General features: G+C 43.0%; 1 protein-coding gene across 6 annotated transcripts in view; it reads left to right on the top strand.

Moving 5' to 3' along the window:
- Positions 1-21742, top strand: part of AMOT (angiomotin) — a 63730-nt gene extending 41988 nt beyond the window's left edge. For all 6 annotated transcript variants that reach the window (XM_064463379.1, XM_064463381.1, XM_064463376.1 and 3 more), the window contains 7 exons: positions 27-172; positions 10629-10778; positions 12848-13038; positions 15289-15411; positions 16080-16312; positions 17152-17376; positions 18418-21742. In XM_064463379.1, the coding sequence (XP_064319449.1) occupies positions 27-172; positions 10629-10778; positions 12848-13038; positions 15289-15411; positions 16080-16312; positions 17152-17376; positions 18418-18518 (1169 nt within the window). In that variant the 3' untranslated portion in view covers positions 18519-21742. The remainder of the gene's footprint in view (positions 1-26; positions 173-10628; positions 10779-12847; positions 13039-15288; positions 15412-16079; positions 16313-17151; positions 17377-18417) is intronic.
- The last annotated feature ends 530 nt before the right edge of the window (positions 21743-22272 follow it).

Genomic DNA, 22272 nt, shown 5'->3' with positions numbered 1-22272 from the left:
TGATAACTCTCACTTTGTTTTGATAGACAAGGAAACACAGCGGGAAAAAGAGAAACTGGAAATAGAACTGGCTGCTGCACGCTCCACCAACGAGGACCAACGAAGACACATTGAGATCCGAGACCAGGCCTTGAACAATGCTCAGGCCAAGGTGGTGAAATTGGAGGAGGAGGTAAGGATGCTGGGTGAGAGATATTAGGGTAGCTTGGGTTCAGGTAAAAGTGACTGTGGGAATGAGTTTGTCGTGTACAAATTATAAGGAAGTCTCCTTGCTTCAAAGCTATTTATGTCAGCTTAGCTTTGTGTTGGTTAGCTAAACCACTGAACTGTACACAGATAAGGCACAAATCTGTATTTCTTTGGAAGTGCTTTCGCCGAAGCAGCCATGTTTCGTTTTCTTTTTGTTTCAACTGACAAAAGTGGGCTGGAACTGAAATCCCATTCCTGGCAACCTCCTGAACTTGGCACAAATTCAGATCTGGATGGACTTTTAACTAATATCGAATGAATGCAGCTTGTCCCCTTGCCAGGTATTCCACTTACACCAGGGTATCGGGGTGCACAGTGCAGATCTCTGTATGCGCCCGGCATTCGTAATAAGCTGGGCATGACCGTGGTTGTTTTCTCTCCCTTTCCTCCCAAGGGGGGGATAATGCATTTGAGCTGCTTAGCTGGGCAGCTTTCACAGCAGTTTCTCTTGTAGCCTTGGCCCTGCCACTCACACATGGCTCTCACCTCGCTGCCCTTCTGCGTCATAGTGTCTGTCCTCTTTCCTCCCGCCTACTCCTTTCCTCTCAAAGGCTCCATTTCCCACTCCCAGCCTCTGCTTCCTTTACTCCTACTCTTCCTCCATAGAGAGCCTCTGAAGGAAATTTCATGACCAAGCACACTTCCTCCACTGCAGGGTTGTTCTCTCCTCCTTCAGTTCTGCCATCTTCCTGCCCAGTAGCACTCACCATCACCCTCAGTTGAGCACAGCGCCCGTATGCATCTGCATCTTCCTGTCTTCAGAGACATTCCTCAAGCCCTCCCCTTGCCTCCTTCTACTCCTCTCTCCGTTCAGGATCCCATTGTGCCAAGAGAGCAGCAATGAGCAAATATGAAGTGAACATCCTCCTGTGTTGTCTTGCCTGCCTTCCTCCTCTCCCAGGCACAGATGTAGCTGCCTTCCTAATTTTAGCCTGCTCTTCTCTAAGTTCTGTATTTGCCTCAGTAGCCCTTCCCCTGAACCTTCCCTTGTTTCTCTCCCTGCTGTCCTTAATTTTTGCCCCTTGCAGTACCTTTCTTTTTATCTCTTCAGCTTCATGGAAGCCCTCCTTCAATCTGTCCCCTCCTGGGTCTGCTCTGCTCATTCAGGATGTTGTTGCAGGGTTACCTGCCATCATGCCTTACTAGCCTTTCTCCCCATGCTTTCCTTTCTCCATCACACCAAATTCAAGCAGTTCCTCTTTGCTTTCCAGGCCCCTTGTGGATACCCAACCCTGTTTCTCTTCTCCCCCTGTTGCTGAGAGGATGCCTTCCAGCACTGTCCATCTCAGTTTCCAGCTACCCCTTCCCTCCCCACCCCAAATAAGCACTCCTCTGCTTTCTCCCAGACTGTCCTCACCTTCACTGCAGGCACTGGCACGGCTGCTCTGAAGCATCCCTTGCTGTGGTGCTCACAACGTGGTTGGCAGGGGCTGGGCCACAGATCATGCTCACCCAGAGACCGTCTACTTGGGCTGCCCTACGTGTGTGTTTCCGCCTGTTGTCTCTGGTCCCTGACTCAGGCTGTGAGCTTTGAGGGCAGGGAGCTTTAATTTGTGCAGCGCTTAGCATCGCCAGGCTGGGATCCATCACTGGGGAACCAGGTTCTGTGCAATACAAATTGTAATAATAAAAAAAGAACAGAGTCAGAGGAATGCTTAAGTATCACTGGCCGCATTCAGCCTTGAGCACAGTTGACAAGTCCATTGATTTCACTATGGCAAGGCTGACTTGCACCTTTGTTTCTCAGGGGGACAGGGGGCGTTAGGTTATAGGGTAATTTAAACATGACATGATTCTCTTTGGCTCTGAAACTATTCCGTCATTTAATTCTGCAACATATTGGAGCTCTTCAGCTTATATTCAGATTTCAGCACTTACTACACTAAAGGTTTGATGGTTCACTAACTTGAAGTACACAGGAATTCCTTGTGGCTTCCCTGGAACTATTCACGTGCTTGGAGTCACCATGTGTAGAGGTGCACGTATAAGTCATCCAGCATGCGCAGCAAGTGGCTAGGTTGAACCTCTGTGTAGGCACTAATATTGGCTCCCTCACAGTAAAGTTTAAGCCTTTAGAGATAATCATAATTGTGTGTTTTCTTTCCAAAAGACGTCTCTCGTTTTGCTAGAAGAATGGGGTTCAGTGCTGTTGCAAAGTATTTCTGTCTAGGTAGAACAGTAAAATATGTAAGTAACTCTGGGCTAGATTGCATCGTAGCTTAAAAACACACACATATGCTGATATAGAGTGAAATGCCCCTGTCTCGATTACTTGAGGGCTTGTGGTCATTTGCATCCAACCTTTGCTCGAATCCCAGGGAGCGTAGGAAGTGCCACCCTTCCTGTTGTAGATAAATATGGAAGCGTCTCAGTGAGGGAGCAGGAATTAACTCTGCTTTTTCCTAGAGGTGAGGGGGAATAAAGGGAAACAGAAGGGTAAGGAGTTGCTTTTTCAGGTTTCTCAAATAACTTTTTAATTAAATACTTAGGATTATAAAGCATTTGTTGCCTCATTAGTATAAATTGTGGGAACTGCTCAAATTCCCGAGCTGTTTGGTAACTTTCCGAAAGACAGCCAAGCAAGCTGTTCAGTGCTCCAGGCACCGTTTAGAAGGGACTGTACATGTCACCCTGAGTTAGTGACATTCAGTGACCAAGATATAGGAAAAAATTTATTTTATTCCTGCCAGCTTAATCTGAGTTACTAGTCCCTCTAATTGTCAGGAATTTCCAAACTAGTCCTGCAGAAGAGGGTGGAGTTTCTTACGCTAAGATTTGGCAGCCACTCTGGCTCAGGGCCTGAGGGGGGTGTGTGTGCATATTTCAGTTGTTGCATCCTGTAATGTAAGTTTTCAGCTTTTTTTTTTCCCCCCCCTTCCGTTTTGACTTCCTATTAAGCAGAGCTACCCTGCCTTGTATTCACCAGATCCTTTATAAAAAGAATATTTCCGTTCTAATGAGAGCTGTAAGCCGTATTTCAACTGTAGCTGAATTTAAATGTTGCATTGGAATTGGAACTTCCAGATACTTTTTCAAATCCTTTGCCTGAATTGCCAGTTTGGGCAAAACCACCCATCTGTAAAATGTAGGTGCTTGTCTACTCCTGTGGAGCTTTGAGAGCTTTTGTATATATATTGCATTTTAGCATCCAAGTTAGAGGGAAGGAGGAGAGAAAGGGATGCTAAATGTGATGGAGAAAGGAATGATCTTGGTGATACCGCAGTGTAGTGTGAAGCAGTTGGAAGCAAAAGTAGACATTTGCAGAATACTTTCCCTGGTCTGTTAGCAGGCGGGAAAAGACTCTTCAAATTTAGAACAAGCTGCCATTAACGTTTTTGATAGTGTGGAGTTTATTTCTGCAAAGTGCTAACAAGGGTGAGTGACCATGAGTATTTAAAACCAACTTAAATACGTCTATGAACAGGCTTGCTCAGTATGTATATGTTTTATATGTAATATTTAAACATTACTACTTCTCTACTCTACGTAAAGATACCCAGTAATTAGCCCCTATTTTAACTACTCCATTTTCATTCTTCCCTTTAGTAGATGTTCCACAGTTATGCATAAGTCAGCAGCTTATTAAAATGATTTCTAGTGAAGTATTAGTCCGTGTTTTTTTAAAATCAAAACTTCAGATCATTTTAATTACATGCAATAAATTTGAGATGAATATATATGAGGTCAAATACATGTTGGCTTAAAACACATAACATGGTCAGAAATGATAATACTATTTGCAGCTAAAGCAGTGAAAAATCCTTATTTTGGAACATGGATTGCCGTGATAGTCTCAGTTTTGATGAACAGTTGAATGGCTGCAGTGTGCAGCAGGTGGGTAGCTGGTAGACAGTCACAGGTGAGCTTTTAAAATAGTCATGTTACCATGCTTTCACCAACGTCTGCTACCACACACCTTGAGAGCCTTTAGCAAACAGAGCAGATGGTTAAACTTTGCTTTGCTCTGGGCCAAAGGCAGAATTGCTGGGTTTGCAGAAAGGACTGTCCTCACCAGCCTGGGACTCTGGGTAAACGCTGGCTTATTGTGAGTCCTTACCAGGCTTGTAATATTGCAGCGGGAGTTTGATGCCAAATGCTTTATCGAACCACAACTGCTGGATGTACAGGGTACAATTGCTACCATTTTTACACTAAAAAAAAAAAAAAAAAAAAAAAAGAATTTCCAGAATTTCTCTTGAACTTGGTCATTTCTGCTTACCCTGGTTAATTCATACCCTGGAAGACCACACTTCAACTTAAAAAAAGTGTGTGGGTTTTTTATAATAGTGCAACTTGTGCTTCTTTGCTCCACCACTTTACAAGCCACTGTTTTAATGAGTGCCTTAAGGAGACAGCTTTGAAAAATAGTGGCTACCACTAAAAAGATACAAATAGCTACTCTTTTCCATCCTCATGCACACACCTTGTGATGGAAAGAGAGGCCAGACATCCTCTCTAATGGTGCAGATTTGGGGGCGGGGAGAAGGGAAGAAGTTTGAATGAAATATCTTTTCTAAAAGTGGCTTGTATTTAGAAGCTATAAGATCTTTCAGCCATCAGAATCCAACATAAACCAGATATCAGAGCTAAGATATTATATTCATTTCCCACTGAGCTATTGTGGAGAGAAATAGCGCACTATTTCTGATAACACTGAGGGTTCTGTCTGTGGGGAAATGTAGAAACGTTCATTTCCAAATGACATCTATTGTACTTTATATGCTGTGGCTGAGATACTTTCAGAACAGAGCTCTGGCTTGTAGGGAAGAGACCCAAAGGAGAGTTTGCGTGCTTGAAGGCTTGTCTGTTTTTTCCAGTCGCTTCCCTGGGTCTATAAAAAGATATTCCTGGTCTCCACAGCTTTCTCTCACTTAAATGCATAGACTCTCAGAGCTACATAACTACTCCTTTCAGGACAGAGTTGCTTTTAAAGGGGACGCTTTTTGGATGGCTTATCAGTCATGGATGGGTAGGGTGGAGAGGAGAGAAAACGGCTTCTCCTCCCTGCAACTAGTATGTGCGTGTGCCTTTAGTGACCTGCATTCTTGTAACAGTGCAGAACTGGCTTTTTATTGCCGTGTTGCTACCTCTCGTATTCTGTCTGTTAGTAATTTTCCAGAGGTGGCTTTGAGAGTTATAACTTATTTTAACACAAACAAACGGAGAGACGACATTATGATATTCCCATGCAACAAACAGTATTCCCTAGCAAGAGGATAGTGTTACCAAATTGCTTTAGCATGAGTTCTTGCTGAGGCCAGTGGCGCCTTATTGGGCCTGAATTCAAACAAACTGAGAGTTCAAAGGCATCCTAGAGGAGTATATTCCAACTGCAAGAGGGAGAGGTGGTTTAAACATGCTTGCTGTCTTTTTTTTTTTTTTTTTTACTGCATTTCTGCCATAGCAGGCAAATTCTTGTGGGGAAGCGCATTTTCAGCTGCATCTGAATGGATTCAGCTTTAGGATAAACTCAGAATGTAATGAAAACACCCTGAATATATTAAACAAAGGACTTTGAAGACATCAGGAATAGTGGGTGGGAGACAAGCAGATGCTGACGAGTGTTACCAATTTGCTGAAATAGGAGCTGTCCAAGATGAAGAGGGTAATGGCTGGGTTTGTCAAAATGCCCGGGAGGGTTTCTGAATCATTCCTAGCTATGCAGGAAGTCTTCTCTTCTTCCCCAGAAAAACTCTTTGCTGAGTAATGCATCTGGAAGCAATGAATCTCTTTACAAAAGAAGATCCTTTCCCCTCACCTGCTATGTCCAGGACTGCATTTGTCCTGCAGAGGCAGCTCCAGTCCGGAGGATGTGACAGCCTCTACCTCCCTTGCTTCTAGTGGCTTGACAGTGAAAATTCCTCATTCCTGTATGCCCCTGCTCCCCATGCTGTGTGCATGAAACCTCTTCAGAGCCTTTCTTCTGCAAGGACCTGGGATCCCTGAAAGAGGTTGTGTGGTTTGTCGAAGCCTGAATCAAATGAAGTAACAGGATTTGTTTGGCTTTTAGAATGTTAATCCCTTTTCTGCTGGGCAGTTGTAGTGATAATCAGATGTCCCTATTTCTGATAGGACTGCGTTGTCCTTGGCCATTGATTCTACACCATGCAAATGCTCTCTGTAGCAGAGAAGCCTGGAGGTTGCCTGCTGCCAGGCATTATGTTGTCTCAGGAAGTCTTTTCTCCTGTGACTGAGGACTAGTTTCAGTTTTCTAGGTTTAGTGAATTTATTTAATCATTTCATCCCTGTATGTTTAGAGTGGTTGATTCATTTTCCATTGCTGGAAGCCCTGCAGTTTGGGGATATCGGTGTGCAGACGTTTGCAGGCAGTAAATCTGTCTGGCTGACTTGGAAACAGATTGCTCTTCAGGTCAGCTAGACTCTTGTGAGCAATGAAGCCTCTGAATCCCAAGCGTATCCTGCTTCTCCCAGCTGGCTTTCAAGTGCAGAAAGCAATCTAGAGGAAAGAAAATGAAGACAGAAGTACTTGATCAGGAGGCCAGGGAATCTTTATGGGGGTATTCCCTACATCAATCCACGCTTTTGTGTACTAGATTTCTGCATCGTCCCATGCCAGTCTTTGCCGTCTTTATTCTTCTTGTTCTCAGTCCTGTTGCAGAATTTATGTAAACATCGTAGTGGATGTGAACTGGTGAGTGACTTCTCTTGTTTACAACGGCTTAATTAGAAAATCCTTTTGATAGAGTTAAAGCCTGACCTCTGATGCTTGGTTAAGACATTTTCCAAAGCAGTCAGGGATTGAACTGGAGAAGATATGCACACGATTGAAGTTGTGCCGTGTGCTGTAGGAAGTGCTGGGAAGGGATACAGTCATGCTGAAGTGCTCTGCTCTGCTTCCAGACGTGCACTGAGATTAATTGAGATCTTACTGTCTTAAGGAGGTGTTATAATAAAGATATTATTATGAGTAAAATGCTCTGCATTTTCAGAGCAGCCTTCAAGGCAAAACAGTTACAATACATTATGTGAGCATGGGCTTGCTTCTTAGTTAAATGCAGTACCATCAAAAGGAAAATTACTGTCTTGTCAAATTTATTTAAAATTATATACCGAAGGGAGTGACTGCATCCTTGTAAAGCTTCAGGAATGAACTCTTATCTAGAGCACGTGTTCACTGCAAGGCCTGTTGCAGAGGAGAGAATTCCAGTGTCCTTTGATGCCAAGTGCCCCATGGTAGATGCTGCTGTGGCCCTTGGCACTGAGCAGACAGTTTTGGTTCTGTGCTGGAAGAGACAGGGTGGGGAATCCATGGCAAATGACCAAGAACAAGCCTCAGCATGCTGCCTTTTTTCCTTCCTTCCATCTCACTTATGTCTGCGGCACCTTGGCAATACTCGGGAAACTGTTTCCAGTTCCTGTCTTAGGAAGACACGATCATACTCTCAATTTATAGAAATGAAAACCTTTGGAAGAATTATTCCTGATCCTCTTTACATTGAGGACAGATCAAGTCAGAAAGATCTAAAAATAAATAAATAAATATTTTTATCTCCACTCCTGGAGAATCCCGATTGACAGAAAGGTAAATTGTTCCTCACAAACAGTCACAGTAGCAGGGATGGCAGAGCTGGAAATGAATGACACTGCCAGAACACGCGGTGGGGTGACTGAGTGCAGTGAGCGCGTGAAATGGAACAATCTCATATATAAAGCATAATTGTGTCAAAAGACACGTTAGGAAAGCTGTGTAGTCTGGAGCACATACATGCCTTCAGAGCTTAATGAACATCTGTGTTCCAAAAAACCTGAAAATTATTTGAGGGATTCCTGAATTCATTCTGGTTTTAAGCCGTAAAAAAAAAATACACACACAAACCCCAAATTTTCTGACATTCCTGATTCTTCCTGATGCTGGAAGATAAAGTGTATTTTGTGAAGGGGAAAAAAGAAGTTGTATTTATGAAAAGCCACTGAACAAGCCGTGCATGTACTTTAGGTCTGGTGCATGAATTAGGCATGTGCAGGCAGTGCTGGTAAGTTGGGCAACAGCTTGTGTTGCAACATTTCACCTGCAGGTTCGGCTGATGGGAGCACTTTCAAAGTGAATGTTTCAGTGGAATTTCTGTGTCCCAATTCTTTTTTGGCTAGGCTCTTGGTATTCTTTGAGTGCAGGCCAAAGTGTTAATCCACACATATGCATACTCAGGTTTATTAATTATGAAACTAGTAAAATGTTGTCAGCGGCTACCTTCTGCAAGGAGAATTTTACCTGTGTGTTAAAAAAACTTTTCAGAAATTTAAATGCTTTGTGGTAGGTAATAAGAGATCAAATGTCCATCCTTCCTTCCTTAATTTTTTATATAGAAGAGTGGGGGAGGAGAGCTGGTTGTCAAGAGATTATTGTTCAGCTTGATGCATGGTATTTCGCTGTAAGGGAGTTTATTAGGTTGTTCCTTACTCTTGTCCAGGTCAGTAAGCTCATATGCAAAACCAAGAGACTGGGTGCTCTCCATTTCTAGGTTCTGCTGCTGACTCATAGTTTAATATTTTTGGCTAGTTACATAACTACTGTGAGCTGCTGTTAATCTAAGTGTAAAACTAGTGTGTTAATATACACTTTATTAGAGTCTGAGAAAGCTTAAATCAGTGTTATTAACCACTACGATCTGGAAAAAAAGATCTATTAAGTATAACATCTTCATTGATTTTCTGCAGAGCAGCAATGGAATATTAAGTTGTATTAAAATGTTCTTGTCCCTCCCATTCCAAACAAGCTTGAAATCTTGAGCAATCAAGGAATAAAAATACCTTTCTACTGTACATGCACTGGTGGGAAGGCCTTTGGCAGGATTACTCACTATTTATTGTAACTTTTATTATAAAATACTTGTTTGGGGAAAATCCTCCAGGGCAGCAACATTCATGCTGTGAGATTAGATGCCTGCTGACTTTATGAAGAGAAGAAAAGGATACCATGTCTGGGATTAATCGTGTTTGGAGATTTTTCTCTCTCTGCTGTTCACATTGAAGTCTCTGGATTGCCTCAAGGAACAAGAGTGTGAAAAGGCAAAATTCTGAAGAAACACATGATAAGACCTTTTTGGAAGGAAGGTGCTATGTAAGAATGGCTCATGTTGTTCAGATCAAAGCCCAGCAAGCCTGGTGTCCTGTCTCCGCCGAAACTTAGCACAGATTCCTAGGGAACACTATCAGAATGGGGCCAGCAAACAGCGATACTTTCCCAGAATACTTTCCGCTTTCAAGAAGGACTTCCTGAGCCAAAAGTAGTGTCTTTTGTCTTTAATATCCCTCAGTGGACTTTTCTTCCATGAAGCTGTAGAGTAGTTCTTTGAACTCACATAAGGGAGTCTGTGTTTTTCATTGTGGTGCTTCTCTAGACTTTGGCTCTGACTGTTGGGAAAAGCTGCCTCCTTCCTGCTATTTTTGTATTTCAGGGTTTATGACAATCGTAGCTAAAAAAGCAATGCCCCAGATTTGCTGCAGGAGGCCAGCTAACTGTGATTGTTAGTCTTTTCCTTAACAGAAAATTATGTCCATATTCTAGGTGTTAGATCAGAACAAGGTCCTGGGTGTGTTTTATTCTTTTTTTTAAATTCGTATTTTAGTTTGGTTTTTTTCCTGTCTGAACTCTGAATTAACCTTGCTAAGACAGTTATTGGGGGTCTCAGCATGGTAGTTTTCATTGCTTAACGTGAGGCAGGATGGCAGCTTGGTTTGCAGGATGAACGATGGAGGAAGACAGAAGGGCAGGGAACGGAGCAGGACCTCTCAGGTTACGCTGGGCCAGGATGACCAAGGTGAATGTCCAGACTGCTGGAATAAACCTGGCTGTAGGTGTGGAGAGAGCACAGGCCATGTTTGATGTATGCTTTGGTCCTATTCATTATTTTATCGTTATGGAACTGGAATAGGATCCTGAAAGCTTTGATTCTGTTTCTGCTTAATCTCATAAAAACACTGCCAGCAGTTTTCAGTATTGCACTGAAAAGTGTTTCCAACTTGTGGACCAACTCTAAATGCTGTCTTTGCTACGGTTACCTTGGTGCCATGTGTCAAGTCCCTTAAACACTCTCTGTGATGAACCCAGATGCCCTTTCTAGCCCATTGCTGCTCTCAATCATTTGCAAGAGATAATTACCTCAGTTTCACCATCATTACCATGGGGTCGCTGAGGACAAAAAGAAGAAATATACCTAGCAGGAAAGCAGAGGTGGGAAAGACTTGTAACATCCTGAGCGTCGAGGCCAGAGTACGAGCCTGAGACACACTGACAGCACTCATCTGGACATGTTCTTCCCGGCTGGTGTTCCTGTGCTCTGCAATGTATACAAAGCCAGAAGCTCACTCACTCGTTCTCTTTATTTAACTTATGTTGCCTTTTTCTTCCGTTGTTTCAGCTCAAAAAGAAGCAGGTCTATGTTGAGAAGGTGGAGAAGATGCAGCAGGCCTTGGTTCAGCTGCAGGCAGCGTGTGAGAAACGGGAACAGCTGGAACACAGGCTGCGGACCCGGCTTGAGAGAGAACTGGAATCTCTCCGGATGCAGCAGGTACCCGCTGTTCCCCTGTGCCATAGCAGGTTTCTTGCAGGATTGTACGCTAGACCCTACAACACACATAAAAGAGGGGCAGTGGTTCTTTTCCACTGTGTAAAATTAACAAATATTTCTTTTGGTAGCTAGAATCATGGATTTGCTGCCCGTTGTATTGGTTTCACTTGATTTAATTCTTCCATTCCAACCAGAAAATTTAGATAAGGAAGCGATAGGGGATCCATCACATGACAAGATTCAGACATGGCCGCATAGTTACATGGTGTTCTATCTTTAAGTAACCTGGTTATATTTACTTCTAAATTATTGACAAATAATGTTCACAGTTTGAGATTTTGGATAAAAATTCATTAACAACTGGCCTGAAAAGAGACCTTTCAAAAAGCTTTTGCATTTAAAAAAAACCAAACAAAACCAAAACAGCAAAACCAATTCTATAAATGCAATTGATGGAAATGGATGGGAGCTTCATGGGGAGGGTTGGGGTTCTTCAGCCTGGAGAAGAGAAGGCTTTGGGGAGACCGTATTGCAGCCCTTCAGTACTTAAAGGGGGACTACAGGAAGGATGGGGACAATCTCTCTAGCAAGGCCTGTTGTGACAGGACAAGGGGTGATGGTTTTAAACTAAAAGAGGGTAGACATGGCTCTGAGCACCCTGCTCTAGCTGAAGATGTCCCTGCTCACTGCAGGGAGGTTGGACTGGATGAGCTTTAAAGGTCCCTTCCAACCCAAACCACTCTATGATTCATGTAGAGTATATTCTTACGATTGTAACATGAGTCTTTTTCAGTGAAAAGAATGAATGAGAGGTAGATTGTGCAGTGGTGTTATGAATTGGGTGTGAAGTTTTAGTTTTATTTCAAACTGTCAAACACAGGTGAACTGTCAGGTTTGTAAATTTTACTGGAAATAGGATGCAGGCCTGTGTTCTAAATTGCATTTACTTTCAGGTTATGTTTATCCCCCAACTTCTACCTCTGCATAGGAACGGTTATTTAAATCTCACTCATATTTTTATATTGGTTTTAGTAGGAGTTACAGCAATTTGGTAAACTTTTTGATGTTACCTTTAGAAGATGAGGCACTCCGAACCCCTCAATTTTGACATTGAGCCTGAGTCAACACAAAAAAATAGCTTTCTTGTCATCTTTAGGAATTCTGAGCTGAACATAAAATAGCTTGTCTGCCCAATTTCTTTTAAACTATTTAAAAATTATTTTAAAGCCAAATATCCTGCCAATCCCAGATGAGACTTCCATATAAAACTATGCATTTTATCTGTTGGAACTATGAGCTCAGCAAATCTCCACTCTTTCTTGTTTTGAAAGGGATCACTGCCTGTATTCCAAATCTTGCTTTAGAACTGAATTATTTTTAATCCTCAACTACTTAATCCACAGGTATACACTGATCATATTGATTTAATAACCAAATACTTTAAAAATATTTTGGATGTATTTTTTTTAAAGGTGTGACAACTCTCGTGTACTGGTTGGTGTTTTGCTGGAACAGTGTTGGAAGCAAATCTGTGTTACTTTAGGCATTACGGATGGGCTGTAGACATCAGACCTGAATAGCATGATCTAGCTCTCGGACACATGTGGGGCTTTGTGTATGGAAAAAGGGAGTATTTCCATCTCAGATATTTGCTTGTTAGTACCGACCAGCTCTGGAATGGCACCGGGAAGCACTCTAGCATGAGTGCTGTGGGTTAAGATGTCTTTTTCTTGGGACCAGTGCTTGTTTTATGCCTTTTGAGCTTCAACTTTTGGAAAAGAGAAGGAGCCTTTCTTGCATTATATGAATTTGTTTCCTGGTTTTGACAGAGTGAGGCTGAACTGCCTGGGCAGACATTTCAGATTGAGCTCTAAAGGAGACCATTACCATCACCTAGTCTGCCCAGCGTGGCACAGGCCACTGCATTTCACTCTGGGGAGTTTGTGCGACAAGCCAGCGCTGCTCTGTACCTTTTTGTCTGCCCTTCAGACAAATAGTAAACAAACCAACCCTGAGACTTAAAGATGCATCCTGAGATTTTTTTTTTTTTTTCTCCTTTTGGAAATCAGCGTCAGGGTACATCTCAGGCTGCCAACGTCTCGGAGTACAATGCCACGGCGCTTATGGAACTCCTGCGTGAGAAGGAGGAGAGGATTCTTGCTTTGGAAGCTGACATGACCAAGTGGGAGCAGAAATACCTGGAGGAGAGTGTGATGAGACAGTTTGCTTTGGATGCAGCTGCAACCGTGGCTGCTCAGAGGTAAACGAGACTTTTCATAGTACAGGGATTATCTTCTTTTTCCAGTTGAATGTCAGATTTCCCACCAAGGAATGTTGTCATACCACCCTCCCATGATACCTCGCCTTGTGGTCTGAATGGCTTCAGCATGCAAGCGGAGCTTGGCTGCTTTTCCTGGGAGCTGTGCAATTGCCAACAATTAGAAACTTTTTTCCAGGGGAAGATTCCTCCCCATGCAGGAGCCATTTTCCAAACTAGAATTGTTCTGAGCCATTCCTGGAAGCTGTTGATTCAAAAATAGGTGTATGAGAAGGGTTTTGGCTTGTTATGTTTTTAAACAGGAATCAGTCCTCGCTGAAGTCATGTGAGATGGGGTAAGCTTGGTGATTCACACTCTTCACCCTGAATGGCTTAGTTGTTCTCCAGAATGTTTTTGCAAATTACTTTGTGGTATTGTCCTCAACCAGAAACACCTACTAGGAAATTCTGCTCAAAACATTCTGCTGTGTATGGAGAGCACTGCTTGTGGGGGTGGGAAGGGAAGGGTGTCTGAAATTTGGTAACAAGCACATGTTCCAAGACAACTGTACAGAAACACTTATTATGGCTGTAAGTAGGCCCAAGCGCTCCAGCTAGTTGGTAAACAAGAGCTGTTATTGGAGCGCAACTCTTTAGCATTAGGTATTGCTTACACATAATTTCATTGCTCACTCGTTTCTGGTTCTTGATGGCAGATTTTAGTTTAGATTGTTTCATGAACCAGATTCAAACGGGATGTTATTGTAACTGGCTTCCTAGCTTGTAAGATCATACTAGAATTACAGGGGTAAAGTTGCAGATCTGCTGTGTTAGCGTTTAAAGACTTATCTTATCTTGCTCCAGAAGCAAGCTGTTATTTTAGGGTGTTGATGCTTCTTGTGCACTGTTTTCCACCTCCCCCGAGATTCTCTAAAGGCTCTTGCTACTGCTTGTCCTTAGAGGCCATGTTATATTTTCAGCGTGTGCTGATAAGTAGGGGTCTGGTCTATTGTTTATCATGGAATGGGAGGGGATGTGTTAGGCCTGTTCAAGTTTTGTTAAATGAACAAGAATGCCTTCCAGTCAGGAAAGAGCCAACCTCTGTTTTTCCATTTCCTTCTAGCTGCTTCTCCCATAAAAGAGAGTATTCCATTAGTGTCAATACTTCTGCAAGTTGATGTGCAGTTGGCAGCTCTAGTGTCTCCTTCAAAATTATAGGCTGTGAGGGATTCCACTAATTTCAGCGGCAACCTCATCTACACTGTGCACAAATTTCTTTCCCTTTTCTGGGATAGCAGAAAATAGCATCCCTTAGGAAGCTGACCTTGCAGGAAGGATGCTTTACAGCACAGGCTGCAATCTGGGTCAGGTCATCGTTCTTTGATGGATGACCTTCTTAGCCCTTCACATTGGTGCTTTGCTGTTCCTGATCTGAACTTTTGCAGAGTTAAAGGTACATTTACCAGACAGTTCTTAGACCTGCTGGGTCTGAGAGAACAGATTCTTATTACAATGAATTGGAGCTCTTGGTACCTCCACATTTCTTTGTGCTTTTGTTTTTTTTCTAATTATGTTAATGCACAGCTATGTCAGTAACGTGCTCTTAATGTTATGAATCATACAGTGATACACAGCGTAGCAAAGTGACTTTGTTCTGACTGAACAGCAACAAGTACAATGAAATACTCATGTTTTGATTAGTGGACCGAACAACTATCACAGTGTTAACGTCAGGCACTCTATGGAATCAGTCTAAAACTGTTTTCAGCCCACTCAAGTTTTTTGGACAAAGCTGCTTAGGATCGCTTAAGAAACTTCCATGCCTAGTTCTCTTTGATACTCAGATTCCTTGTATGATACTGTTGGGAAGGGAAGGGAAAAAGCTTTATCTTGAAGTGAACTTTGCACTATTTCAATTGAAGAAAAGTGACAAGTGTTCTATACCATCCGTCCCCCTCCCCATGTCCTTGGTTTTGCCTCTGCAATCAGTTTACAATTGTCTGGTGAATCACTTAGATTGTAGAACTGGCCTGAGATGGACAGTAGATTGACTGTTGTTGTAGTGATTTGCATATTTTTGTAACCCTTCTTTCATTAGGACTGGGAGTTGGATTTTTTGGCAGACACTGAGCTAGCCTAAACTCAAAAAAAGTGGATATTCTTGTTTGTTACTTCTGAGCAACAATTTTGTGCTGCTAGGAGGAAAGCAGCAAACTTAGCTGGTCCTTCATCTGCTCTACTGCTTGTTCTCAGGGACACGACAGTGATCAGCCACTCGCCTAACCCTAGCTATGACACCTCGCTGGAAGCTCGCATTCAGAAGGAGGAGGAAGAGATCCTGCTTGCCAACAGGAGATGTCTCGACATGGAGGGAAGGTAAAATGTGGTTTGGTCCTATTTGGCTTCTTTAGGACAAGGATCTTAAATTAATTGTCTGGGTAGATGCCTCAGAACCAGAAATTCTCATGTCTTCACCAATAGCAACAATGTAGGGTGCTCATTTGGCCAAGGAAGTATCTACATAGCCATCCAAAACCTGTCTTGATACTGAGGGCTAATGCAAAAAAGCCTTGTCTTAGATTGTTTGCTTCTAGCTTGTTCCTCTTCTCTCTTCAGGGTATCTTTATCGGACCTCAGGCTCCAGCCACCTCTTAACAGTCTCACAGAACTGTTTTCCCTGGGGTTAGGTCCAGTGCAGACTCCCCAAAGTCTGTTAATCCTCTTCTTTCTTTTGGTCTCATGTTCTGCCCATAACTCTCAGCTTTGTGTCAGAGCCCCTTGCGTGGCTGTTTAGAGCAGCTTCCAGTAGGTGGATGGGTATCTCAGTGCCGTTCTCTCATGCATGTATGCAGGAAGTCTCACGCATGACCTGCTCTGATGGGCCAGTGAGCAGCCAGTATTCAGGGCAATAAGCTCACTGGCATCTTCTCTCTGCCTCCCCAAATGCCTAAGGGAGCCCCAGTCATAGCGATGGGGACTCTGAGGCCTCGGTCCAAGGAGACAGGATTACAGGTACATTGTTCTTCTTTGTACTTCTCCAAAAGGATTAAGACTCTGCACGCTCAGATCATTGAGAAGGATGCCATGATCAAAGTCCTGCAGCAGCGCTCCCGGAAGGAGCCTGGTAAGACAGACCAGCTCTCCTCAATGAGACCTGCCAAGTCGCTGATGTCCATTTCGAACGCTGGCTCAGGCTTGCTGTCCCACTCGTCGACACTGAGCAGCACTCCCATCCTGGAGGAGAAGAGGGAGGACAAGAGCTGGAAAGGCAGCCTAGGTAATTTTTAAACAACAGTGGCAATTCAGATATGTGAGTCACTGCTTAGAGGGGAGGCTGGAGCAGCAGGAGGAAGGAGGTGTGTTAGGCAGACAGATGAGCAGGCCTAGCGTGCAGTAAAGCTGATGGCAAGCAAGACGGGACACATTTGGAACAACTCCTTGTTTTAATCACTTTTGGGAAATAGTGACTTCTGATGTCCAGGCTCTGTCATTAACATATGTCAGCCTTTATTCCCAATTTGGTACTGACTTTAGGGATATTTGAGATACAGTTTTCAGAGTTCCCAAGCACTTGCTTTTGGCTGGGTGCTTACAGCTGCCTGAAGGTGTAAGGTCTCCCTGAACAGGAGCAGAGATACTAATCAGGATTGCTCTCCTGTAGTGTTGTGCCTGCACTAGCATGACTCCTGTCTGGAATGGCTCAACACTATTGTTCAGAGGAAATGAATTGTAAAAAACCAAATCTTAGATGATTTTTTTTCAGGGGGGAAGTTAGGAACAAAGACCCTCCCCATGAGACTAAAAGACCCTGAAATGTAAATGAGAATCTGTTGCAGCTGATTTCAGAGTGTGCAGAGTTACCCTGCCGTAGATGGGCCACTGCTTAGAGGCAGGGAGGTAAGGTATTAGTGTCCACTTGCAGCAACATGAGGGTGCTGCTATTCTTCAGGTACTTCGGCACCCAGTGGTGAAAGGTGCTATAGAAAGGCAAATTAGTGCTGTCTGCTGAAGCATGAAGCGCCTTCCAGATCCTAGAGCAAGTACTACAGAGGGGTGCAGAACTGATACCAGTTAGTTTCCTGGGACTGTGAAATTTCCTTCCCTTTTTCCATGAAGGTGTTCTGCTGGGAACAGAATATCGCTCCGAATCCATTCCCTCCACCCCCTCTCCTGTTCTTCCTTCCACGCCGTTGCTGTCAGCCCACTCGAAAACAGGCAGCAGAGACTGCAGCACCCAGACTGACCGGGGGAACGAACAGAGCAAAGCTGCATCTTCCACTGCAGCTCCCACACCAGGACGACTCCCCAGTACCAACCTGGCCTACAGCGCAGACAAAACAGGTAACAAAGCCCAGCTGCGCTCCCAGAGGGGCCCCTGCCACTGTCTCGCCATCAGTTCTGCTCTGTGGGGCAGGCCCTACTGTCTATTTTTCCATTCAGGAGAACTGGGTTTAGTTTTTGTGATGACAGATAGGTTTCAGAGGCAAGCTTCACAGTGTTCTGAGGGGTTTCAGATGCTGTGAAGGGGAAAAAAAGCCTGAAGAGTGGTAGCGTAAGCATGGACACACTGGGTAGAGAGGTATAGTGAGATTCAGGAATTGGAGCAGGTATATGCAAATCCCAGGATAGTCCCTGAGCCAGCGTCTGCTCTGAAGTAAATTGGAAGTAGCACGTGGGGTTTAAGTAGCATATGAAAATGGGTTGTAGGAACTGGCTGTTTCATTTTAGTGGGTTTTCAAAGCAAAGGGGACTCAGATAAAGGGGAGGAAGAAGGAGAGGTAACTATCGTGATAAAGCTGTCTTGTTATTGTACTGTCCCAGTCGCAGGACCGACTTCAGCATTGGCACAAGTAGATCCAGTTGACAGTGACTGTCACAGAAGCTGAGTTTGCTTCCCACAGAGCTCTGAGCTGGCAGGAGCTGCTCATTTTCCAGCCCACTCTGCCAAATCAATGCAGATTACACAACCTTGCCTTTTCTACTTACAGACAGATTACAATTATGTTGTTCTTCATGGAAGAGTGAATTTGGCTTGTCTGCTGTGCATCTTGCCCATGCTATGCTATTTAATGGGTATCGAGGGAGACAGGGGAACAGGTTTTGTGGTGGAAGGCTACACTGACTACATTGGTTTAAATGCAGTCACTCCAGTTTTATATGCCATTGTGTATCAGTGGGAGATACCCAAAGGGAGTTTGATAAATGTCTTTATTTGTCTGGCTACATACATGAAGAATTGAATTTTTTAAAATGAAATAAGGAGTTGTTAGCTGTGTTTTGGCCGGTGATAGAAGATGACTTTTAAAATGTTAACGTCATTTTTCTAACCTCATTGAAGTTACAGCTGTGATTGTCTGTCTCTTGTTTTTCCTCATCACGTAGATGGGCCACTCTTCCACTCCAGCACTCTCGAAAGAAAAGCCCCTGTTCAGACCATGGGGCAGGACCTCCCAGATGGAGAGATGGTAGAATACCTCATCTGAAAGGCTGTACCGGGATCTGAGCTGGGATGCAGTAGCAAGAAATTTTTCAAAGACATTTTTATTGGGAAAAAATTGTAGTACCTGAGTAATAAAAGAACACTCAGCTGTTTGCTCTTGTATATTATGTCTCAAAAGTATGGACAGGTTAATTTATAATTTGTTCTAAATTATAAAAAACCCGTAACACTTGTTCTTTGAAAGTTTCCCCCTTTATTTTTTAAATACTGGATCTGGTGACATCTGGAGAAAAAACAAGAACTTAGGTGCACTACATCTGATATTTCATTTCAGTATTTTTTAAGTCTCTTAAACAGAAGTACCTGCTCTCACAGCTGTTGGTTAAATGTCTAGCTTGAATGCAGTACGGTGAGCGTAATGGCCTTATAATAACGCTCAGAACCAGGGACTTAGTGGTGAGCATCACTTAGTGCTTTTGGAATACAGGTGTTCTGAGAAACTTTTATAGATTTCAGCTGTGATCAAGCTGTGATTTCTCTCTACACTCAGTGTAAGAACTCAGAATAGGTATTTCACATCCGTAGGCTGGAAAGATGGAAAGATTTCCATTTTCAATGTGGTAACATTCTTTTTTTTTTTTTTTTAACTTCCCAAATTGTGTTATTTCTTTATTAAAAAAAAATGACTCCGGTGATTAATGTCGCATTTCACATTTTTAGTATCGTTGAAAGATTTGCCACACTTTTATACTTAAGTACTTTTTCAGTAATTTATACAGTGGATAGTAAATAATATATTGCATTCGTGTTTTACATAAATTAAAAAAAGGAGAGTTTACAGGCTCGGTCGTGATCTGTTAGATCAGATTCTGCCATTGTGATTCCATTGGCTTTAGTGGAACTTCTCCAAATTTACCGTAGTGCAAGTGGCAAGCCCTGTTGCTTTTCAGTGTTAGCAACTTAATCTACTGCATCTGTGGAGATCTTCCTCCAACCTTTTCTGGATTTTTCTGTATTTCAGTTGCCCTTCTGCTTTGTATGTCCCTCCTTCTCGGAGATACTAGATTCTTTTTTATGTAGTAAAGCCTCAGAGGTAGAGCTTTAAAGAGGAGCTCTGTGTAAAGTTTCAGATGGCAAATGCTTTCCTTCCAAAGTACTTTTTTTTTCTTCATCTAACTGGAGAGAGCAGCTTGAAGGAAGTCCCAGAGGCATTACAGAAGAAAGTTACACATTTAAGACATCGGGTTCACTTCCAGGTTTTTGGGAACTAGCTCAGATGCAGCAATGCTTTGGTTGCAGATGCTGTAAGGAGATATTAAGACCTATAGAAGTAAATGAGTATTTTTTTGTTACTGCCGTTGCATTGTATTAAAACACTTCAATATTAATTTCTGTTAAAAACTATTTTATTTTTTTTACCTGAGTGTTAAAATATTTAATTAGCCAGTGGTCATGTGTTGGGAACCTGGCTAGTCTCAGCTTTCTGTGCAGCATTAGAGTAGCCAGATTTTCATTTCAGATCACTTCACCCTGGAAATACGGAGAATCGGCAGTTAATCATCGAACAGTTAGTGAATGTCCTCCGTTCCTACTTAGTTGACGCTACTGTTACGGTGTCCAACTGAAATGGCCTTACTGGATCAACAGATCCAGTAAAGATTGAATTTCACAATGGAGGTTGGGAGGTGAAAGGAGGTGCCTTCTGTCTGCTGCACGGGTGACTTAGTGGTGCCTAAAGATGAGCTGTGAGTTGGATTCTGTTCATCTTCTAGTGATAATAATGTAAGAACCAAGGAAAACACTTCCCATCATTTCTAGCAGATTTGCTGCTTGTTAGCGTCCTTCGGGCTGTGTTCTAGACCCACAGAAGTTAGAGATGACAGAATGCATACGGAAAGGTATGAACTAAGTCTATATCTCCTGCCTTTACCAGGGAGTGCACTAACAGGCAGCACAAGCTCCCTTCCCTCACCACCATTTAAGACACTTCAGAGCTGCACTTCAAGGCTTTGGCTGTCTCTGCCGTGTGGGACAACGTCTTTCTGGGCAGTGCGGTAGACCTTCCCTAAGTGTATTCTAATAACCTGTTTGAGTTAGTTCTCCATGCTTTTCTAGACAAACTCTTCACAGCCTCTTCATTCTCATCTCTCAGAATGTCTTATATTTATTTCTCTTCGCTTAATTCCGTCCCATTATATGAAGTAATGCCCGCTCTGGATGATTTGAAGTGATTTCTCTTCCTCCTCCACACCTGCTGGAAATGCAGGAGGAGCTTTTCTCGTTAGCTCAAGGTGTCCATCCCTCTGCTGTTTCAGCATAATTTTCTATATTATATTTTCTGGTTTGGGCTTAGAATGAACAATAAAGGAGATCAAATGCTGTTGAGTGTTTGTGTGAGAGAGGGAGAGAGATGTCTGAGTGCTTTTCTGTTCTTTTAAAGTCAGGAAAAGTTATATTCCATCTTTACAAGTACTTCTCAGAAGTAGGAAAGAAGTTTTGCAACCGTAGGACTCTAGATAAACCGTTCGAACTGGCTGGATTCACATTAGCTCTAAAATGTCTGGGAAAATTCGGATCCTTTACAGGTAAAGTCTGTTTTAGATAACTGATTTTCCCCAATCGGTATTGTCAGTTGAGCTGGACCAGGTAAAAATAATTTGTTTACCCTCCTTGCAGCTTATTGTTTTCAACCTGAATGCCTCTGTAATCTGTTTTTGCAAGGAAAAAAGGACATAATGGCTTTCTGTGAGTAAAATACAGATTATGGACAGCAACTGTCTCCTCCAAAAATGGAAGCCAGGCGGTCTCTGACAGTCCGAGCCATCAGGTTTGCAGGAGCCTTGGCAGTTCTATGCCTGTGGAAGTAAATTTGGAAGAAGATGGTGCAGTTTTACATTGTTTAGGTCAGGTTCTTCACCCTGTTTTGTAGTTTTGATTTCTTCTAAAAGCAAAACCCCCAAAACTTTTGACACGGAAGTTTGAGGTCGTCTTCCTGTGCTGACAAACTAGGAGCCATCAGGAATGTAGTCTTTCCCTCGAGCTTCCTCAGAGCCATCCTGATGTGAATGTAAAAGAGCTGCTTGCTTTGAGGAAGATGTGTACTATAGTCTTCAGTCTCTCTGTACAGATTTTTATTTTGTTTTTAAACAGAAACTGCTTTAAGGAGACAAACTGCACACCTAGTTCCTTTTCCTTCTGTAGAGCTTATTTCTAGTAGAAAGTGATTTTTAACACAATGATTGCAATGACCTTCTTTGCAAACCAAAATTTTAGACTAAGAGTTTTTCTTAAACTCGGGTATTAGAAGCAGAATTGTAGCTTTTATAAAGAAAGCCACATATTCTTCTTTGTAGAGCAAAACAAAAAAATCAAGTTTAGTTATTTTTCCTCTTTCCTTTCACTGCTTACAGAATGGCCGAACTCACAAGTCCTTCCCTTGCGCAGTTCCTTCGGGATTTGACGGCTCAGGGAACTGCCTGAGATCTGGAGGTTTTTGTTCCCATCGGCCCCATGTCATTATTAACTTCAGATAGCTCCTACCTGGCAACTCTCGTGGGGTCTAGAGCAGCAATTTTCGGTCTGTGGTCTAAGGACTTGGGGACCTGTGAATTGCTCCTCAGGAGCCTGCAAAGCCTGGCTGAGGTCAGCAAGTACTGTCGGGAGGCTGAAGCTCTTCATGTGCGGTTTCTGCCTCTCTTGGCAAGTTTGTAGAGTGAGAGGCTGAAAACTGGCATTAGCTTTGCTTCGTTTTTGGGGCTGCCTGAGTGAGGGGACTTGCAGAGTATTAGGCCAGAACC

Source organism: Phalacrocorax carbo, chromosome 11 (genome assembly GCF_963921805.1).
Source record: "Phalacrocorax carbo chromosome 11, bPhaCar2.1, whole genome shotgun sequence".
In the NCBI taxonomy this organism is placed as follows: Eukaryota; Metazoa; Chordata; class Aves; order Suliformes; family Phalacrocoracidae; genus Phalacrocorax; species Phalacrocorax carbo.
Note: the sequence above shows the minus strand (reverse complement) of the source record. Positions and strands in the feature narration are given on the sequence as shown.